Here is a 7,300-nt window from a genome sequence, read left to right as displayed (position 1 = left end):
CGAGATTCGTAGAAGTTGATAAATTGGTTACCGAGATATACGCTTGGGGTCATAAGGGGGCAGCGCCACGCCCATTTAAAAAAAATGTATAAAAATTTAATTTTCTGCTAAGTGGTTATTGCAGTCATCGATTTTGAGTAAATTAGCTTCAGTAGTTACTTATTTATCGCAGTTTTCGTGTTTCTGTAAATTATCGTTATATGGAAGGTGGGCGTGGTTATTGCTCGATTTCGAAGATTTTCAACAAATTTCTTAGTTAAGCCCTGCGCAAGGTTCGTACCGAGTTTGGTAGAGATTGGTGAAGCTGGTACTGAGATACAGTATTTTAGCATAAGTGGGCGGGTTCACGCTTAGTTTCCAAAAATTTCAAAACAATATTTTTTACCAATATTTAACTTCACATACTAATTTTAAACAATTTGGATGCAATATTTACTGAAATACCTATTCAAATAAATATAGTTTCGCATACTTACTTGGATTTTCCAAACGATAATGACTCTCTGGTTCTGGATGTCTGGTATATAGAATTTGCTGTGATATATGCTCTGTCATTATTTCGTAGAGAACATTATAGGTTGGCAGGGATAGCGACTCCTCGTAGAGTAATAAACGTTCCGCTAGTAGTGTGTATAGGTTGTGCGGCGACATTACGTCATATTTTCGTCTGTTATACCAGCAGGAGAAACGAAAAAGAGAAAACAAAGATGTTTGAAACCATTGGAGAAAGCGATGAAAAAAAAGCAATGAAAAGGAAAAGCGACAAATATATAGCAATAAAAATGGCTTAGAATTCATTCAGCAAATTGTAAAGAGGTATCCCATATGCATGCAGTAATTGCCTGCATGGCTCACATTATAATTTTTGCTTTATTAGGGGTTAACTAATTCCCTTAGTATACATTTTCATGGCAACTGAACTACTTAAGAGAATGTCTTATTAAAAATTATAAAAAATAACACCTAAGCATAATAGAATTAGCATCCTATTCTAAATACAGAGAAACTTATAAAATTGGGCTTACAATTTAAAACATTATCGTATGATGCTAAAAATAACAAGCCTGCATTAGTAAATATATTTTACATTTGTACGTGCAGTAGGTTTGTCCTAGGTGTAGGTTTGTTCTATACCGAAAAATATACCATTTTTAATTTTGAAATCAATAAATATATAGAGATCGCTCAAAGCGCTCAAAGTTTTTCATGTAATTTGTATAGGGAAAAAACCACTTTTCGTAGAAACAGTAGAGAATTCTTGAAAATCAGTATTTTTCGATTGATTTCTCTTCAGGAGAATCCCAATAATAATACCCAATTGTTTATTTGACCATTTTTTTATACTAAAGATTTTTTATTGGTCCCCCCATTGCGTTTTCTGGGTTTTTTGGTGGTTCTGTATAAAATATAGTTAATTTAATATATAATATAGTTAATATGGTTAAATAAAAATTTTGGTATCATTATTGCGAATTTCCTGAAGAGAAAGAGAATATAAAATACATGGCAACTGTAAGCGCTTTTAGTGACCTCTAAATAAGTTTTGATTTCAAAATAAAGAATAGGGGTATATTTTTGGGTCTGGAATAATCCTAGGGAGTGAGAGCAAAACAAATTCCGTCTTTACTTCTTCACATGAATTTTTGGACCACCCTAATGTGCACAGTATGTCCTCCACCCTACAATAGCATTAGGTACTCACTTGTGTGTGCTGCGTGATAAAAAGAATCCAATCAATTTCAATGCTTGCAAGCGTATCAATTGACTTTCAGCAGCTAATAATTTGAAAATGCTACGAACGCCATGTTTCACATCGAAAGCAGGTACCATGGAGCTGGGATGCTCAGACATAAGCGAAATTAACATTTGTAAAACGTCATGAAGATTTTCATCCTGCAAGTATATAATATAAAGTTGTGTAAAGTAAGCGTAGATAGAGCGTAGATACATATGTATGTGAATGTAATTGAATATTACAATAGAATAAGCTTTTAGAAATTTAAAAATTAGTTTCTTTTAGAGTAAATATTGCCTTACCTCATGCATGGTCGTCAAATAATTTAAAATGCTTTGCAATTCATCTTCTTTGACGCCATTACCGATCATAATCAATTGTTTCAGAAACAATAAAATATAAGCGCGTATCGCTAGGATATCCTTTTGTGCCGGACGTGGACCATCTGTGAATAAGTATACAGGAAAATGTTAACTAAAGGGAGTAAAAGTTGAAGAAATTTTACTAAATGTTATTATAATTGTGATTTTAATCTAAATCATTGTCATTATAATTATAATTATAATTAATTAGTCACTATAATTATTATTATCATCATCGTTATCGTGATTGTTATCGTTATCGTTATCTGTATCAATCTAATATTCTTTTTTTTTGGGGGGATCAGACACGAAAACATAATCATAATCACTGTCATAATCATAATGAAAGTTATAAGCATTATAATAATGATCATCATAATTACAATCATAAACAAAATGATTGTCATAATCATAATCGTAATCCTAACCATAGTCGTAATCCCAATGAAAATCACAAGCTCAATAATAGTCATGGTCATAATCATAACGATAATCAAATTCATAATCATAATCATAGTCCCAATCAAAATTAGAATCATAATCATAATTAAAACTGAAAGCAAAATCAAAATCATTATCGTAATCCCAGTCGTAATCATGACCAAAATTAATACCGTTTATGTATAAGATTAATGTTTTCCAACAACAAGTCAAGCAAATTAAATGCAATTAAAAATTCACTCCAATTTTAAAAGCTTTATCTCTCAACGCATTTTTACTCATTACAATTTCGGTTCCTCTTTTGCCACTCACCCAATCCCTTTGGTATGATGCCACTTTTCGCACGCGGATTCACAACCCAATAGTAGTATTTAAGTGTGTGCACTGTCTGTAAAACCGTGCTTACACGTCGCACATTGCTGTAGATTTGCGTATCGCTGAGGAATTCCGTAGCCAAGTATGAGTACAGGCGCGCCTGCACATTGGCTGGCGTGTAAATCCAAAGCGACGGATTGAAGAGCACATGATCGAGCAGCTGCCACGTCAGAAACGAGAAACAGAACAGCTGCAACACATGGAAAGTGAATAGATTGCAATGTGTTATTAATTTTTCAAAATCCCAAGAAAGTATTAGACACTTGGAAAAAAAATAAATAAATATAAACAAATAAAATAAGACACAGTAGGTGTTGGCAAATTAACGCTCCAACAAATACGAGTAAGTACAATAGTAAATTGAAATATAAATTTTAATATAAAAATTTGTTAAAATGTTTATTTATACATACATGTAATGGAGTTGTTTTTTATTGATTGTTGATTATATATTTTGATGCACAAAACAACGAACGAACGTAACGACAATACGAGTAGGTAGTTATATTTCGGATTTTTTGTTTGTTTTTTTTTTTGTTTTTTTTTTGTTTATACATTATTGAATTGTAAACGATAAATCGCAAGTCAAGGCAACGTAACGCAACGCAAATGGCATTCGATAATTTTCAAGTTATAATAATTGTTTTTGTAACGCATGCATCGAACAGCAATCAGAAATGAAAAGTTCATTTAAAACATGAAAAAGAAATAAAAAAATGAAATACATTAAGTTTGATGTTGATGGTTATTGGTACAATGTTAAGTAATTTTCCTCTACATATGTAACTAAATAAGTATGTAATATGTATGTCGTATGCCCTATATATGGTAACTATTTACGTAAGTAGCAATGCTAAGCAATGTTTACATAAGGCTATTGCGATACTCACAGTTCACAGTAATCGGTTGTGTTAATTCTAAAGCGTTACAACTTAAATCGAAGCAGCTTTGGAATAATATTAGAGTCCGTAAGGACATCATCCGCACTTTTTGTTTAGAAATATAGTACAGCATGTCTCTTAAATTTGTTTTTTTTTTCAATTTCAAAAATGTAACTCAAAGAGTATTCACATTTCCAATGTGTAAAATTTCAAAAGCTATTTTTTTTAACTTAAGAAGTAAACTGTGAGTACCCCTTATTTAACTAACTTAATAACTATCTGTTCTTTGTAAAATGATACAGATTTACATAGACGTTTTTATTTCTAAGTTAACTTCAACTTGATATCTTCTTTTCTTTAGCGCTATTTTCTATGTATAGATGTAGTGGATGCTACTGATAATACCTATGTATATATATAGGTTGTAATTAGGCGCATGAAGTCTAGGCAATTTAAAATTAAAAAAAAATATATATATCTTGGAGAGTTTGGCATTTTTGATAAAACATACATCGTTTATTCACCTATTTCTTCCACTTTTTTCAACACCTTTTTTTGTGGTCACTTGAGACCCCATGCAACTAGTTGGGTGATTTTCTTCATGCGTTGCAATAAAGAGTTAGACCAGAGCTTCCTAAAGTGGGTTCCGCGGAACCCAAGAAGTCACCAGTGTTTCGTGAAATTATTTATTTGTGGCTATTAAATAATTCAACATATACATAAAACAACAGATACAAATCAGGGCTAGTTCGATTACCGTCGCTTAAAATTCGGTACAAATTAGCACGACGGTCGGCGTTCGGCAGTCGGTTTGAATTGCATTCGCAAAGAAAAGTTCTAAAGATAGCATGACCGAGGCGAAATTATCTATTTTCGAGTATTTCTGGGAAAAGCAATATCGCAAAAAATATAGAAAAACGGTTTTTCATAGCAGCAGTCGCTCCTTTTTAGGCAATGGCAAGCCTCCGTGAGTTTATTATGTCATGAAAACGCTGCTCATAAAATTCATTGTAGGTCGCTCAATTTGTGTAGCAACGTCAAGACGCACACCACAAATTGAACAAGTTCGGCCAAACACTTAGCAAAAGTGTAATCGCTAAAATATTATTATTATTATTCGAAAGTCTGGCTTATAAAAGCAGCTTATCTTGCCGACATTTTTGGAAAGATCAGTGAACTAAATTTATGACGAGAGACAAATTATCATCTTTTAAGAAAATGAAATTTCTCCATTACCTGTGTGGAAAAGATAAGCATTGAAAGCTTCCCTTTTTTATAAATTTTTCTACATGAAACGCGATGAATTACCAAATGAATTTTTCAGTGCCAAGGCTGGACACTTGGTAAATATCCTGAAATCAGATTATTTTTCGGATGGTAGTAGTGATATCGGTTGGGTACAAAATCAAGCGCTTATAGATCTTCGACATGGAATCACACATTTGAGTCTGTGTCTCTTAACGAGTTTTGGGTTAGTGTTAGGAGTTAATACCCTGAAGTAGCTAAAAAGGATATCTTAACTTTGCTTCCTTTTGTCACAACGTATCGTTGCGAAAGATGTTTTTCGGCTTACTTTTATACAAATAACAAATTCAGGTTTAAATTGGATGCTTCCCCAGAAATCCGCATACAGCTGTTGGACATAATACAGAAATAATAAATAAAACAGTAAAAGAATTTCATTCATCACATCAAAAGTATTTATATACTATTTCAAATAAAAGTTGTGGTTCCTATTTAAGTTGTTGTATCTTTGATATTTAGTAATTTGATGCGACGTTCTTTAAAATCAAAAGTATTTGCAGTTTACATTATCTCAAAAGTTTGCGGTTGCCTTGGTTAGACGATAGATATAGATAGATATAGACTGGCGCCAGAAATATTTAATATAATCGCCTTACTTTGAATAGTTTTGGCTATATAATATATATACTCAAGAAATATGAAGACTTTTGTGTGTTCCAGAAAAAAATGTCAAATCAAAAACAATTCCTTGAACTAAGTGAATACGATGCAGAATAGACTCTAGTTATAGTAGATTATTAGATCACTTGTCCAAATTGAGTGAAGTTTTGTGGCTGAGGACGAAAAAGAGTAGATCACATAATATGGGCAGTGAAGTTACCAATAGTCTCAATTTTCACTTCTCGGAGTAATTCTCTCTCAACTCATTACTCAAGATATACAACTGGCGCAAATGTGCAAACAGCCCCAAACCGACGAACGGTTAAAGAGCCAAACAAGAAGAAGAATAAAACAAAAAGTTACATAAAAAGGAACGCGCCGAAGTTTTTTATTTGGCGCATCAAGTGTATTTCAGGAGTTTTGTTAAATAATTCCTCTCTACTCTCTTTCGCATATGTGTTATTATAATAGCTGACTAATTACAATTTGATTAGCTAGCTATTCACGAAATAAAAGAAAGGAGTCATAATCCAATAGAAGTTATTTTGACAGTTGTGGAAACATTTTTCCCTACCTTAAGATATTTTCTTAATCGAAAATAAATCTCCGATTGCTGGATACACGAAATCGATTTAGAGAGAAAAAATAACTTTACAAACATACACTCGCTCCAGTGAGTTTGTAGAATTTAAGCATTTTTGAAAGTATTTTCAATCTTCCATCTGCATATTACTTCCACTACAAATACATACATGCATATGTATGTATGTATATGCCATGCTAGCCACTTGCAGGATAAACCGGTGTCCTTCACTGTTACCAAAAATATTTGCAAGTAATTTTGCTTGTTGTCATGAAAGTTTTATGGAACGCAGTGATTTTCATTGCAAGCAGTTTTGTTATTGTATTCTTAATTGTGTCTAGCAGCAGTGATTGCTGTCGACAGTCATTATGGAGTTTTATGGCTTTCTCCTTATAGAAGTGGAGCATAAATTTAAAGCAGAAAATGGTTTTACTGAGAGAATTCATAAATGAAATGCAGAGCACTAGAGTTTCATGCACCTGCAAACTTATTCACATATAATCGCATACGCATGAAAATATTAATATCTGCATACCTATATAAGTATATAAGCGTTTTTGTATGTATGCGCATATGTAAGTATGTACATTAGGGTTTACCAAAACTTTTTCTATGAAACTTGCTCCCACTAAGTTATCCTAGTAATCCATCTCACTGAAAATCTATTTGCTTCTTACTATCATGGCCGGATTAAGGTGCCGTACCGGGAACAAGTTGGGCTCTTCAGTGGCACTTCATAAAGCCCAATAGCGGAGAGAGTGCTTCAAAAAACGAGTGACAGTTTCAACTGTTGAAAGTAGACCTCAACCCAAGTCGGTGGCGTTTATTTTCCGTCTGTCGTATAAGCCGACAAATGCTTCTCAAGAAAAGCAGACAGAAAGAACTCTCCCCACCTCACCTACATCCACGGCATAATCGAAAAGTCCTCTCCCAAAAGTTTAACAAACCGAGTGTGCTACAATCTGGAGTTGTAAGCTCACAACTCAGCTCGCTAAGAGCGAACGAATAGTGCAGGCGA

The 7,300-nt window shown here is 33.2% G+C and overlaps 1 protein-coding gene across 1 annotated transcript in view; it reads right to left on the bottom strand.

Annotated features, from left to right (window-relative positions):
* LOC118753927 (neurobeachin-like) overlaps positions 1 to 7,300 on the bottom strand; it is a gene marked incomplete at its 3' end in the record, with an annotated part of 65,347 nt that overhangs the window by 10,555 nt on the left and 47,492 nt on the right. Inside the window, 4 exon segments of the mRNA XM_036488806.1 lie at positions 477 to 667; positions 1,703 to 1,893; positions 2,038 to 2,180; positions 2,851 to 3,175. Coding sequence (XP_036344699.1) covers positions 477 to 667; positions 1,703 to 1,893; positions 2,038 to 2,180; positions 2,851 to 3,175 — 850 coding nt within the window.

Source organism: Rhagoletis pomonella, unplaced genomic scaffold (genome assembly GCF_013731165.1).
Source record: "Rhagoletis pomonella isolate Grant_MI unplaced genomic scaffold, Rhpom_1.0 Rhpom_scaffold_00002, whole genome shotgun sequence".
In the NCBI taxonomy this organism is placed as follows: Eukaryota; Metazoa; Arthropoda; class Insecta; order Diptera; family Tephritidae; genus Rhagoletis; species Rhagoletis pomonella.
The sequence above is the reverse complement of the archived record's forward strand: the minus strand, read 5'-3'. Positions and strand labels throughout refer to the sequence as shown.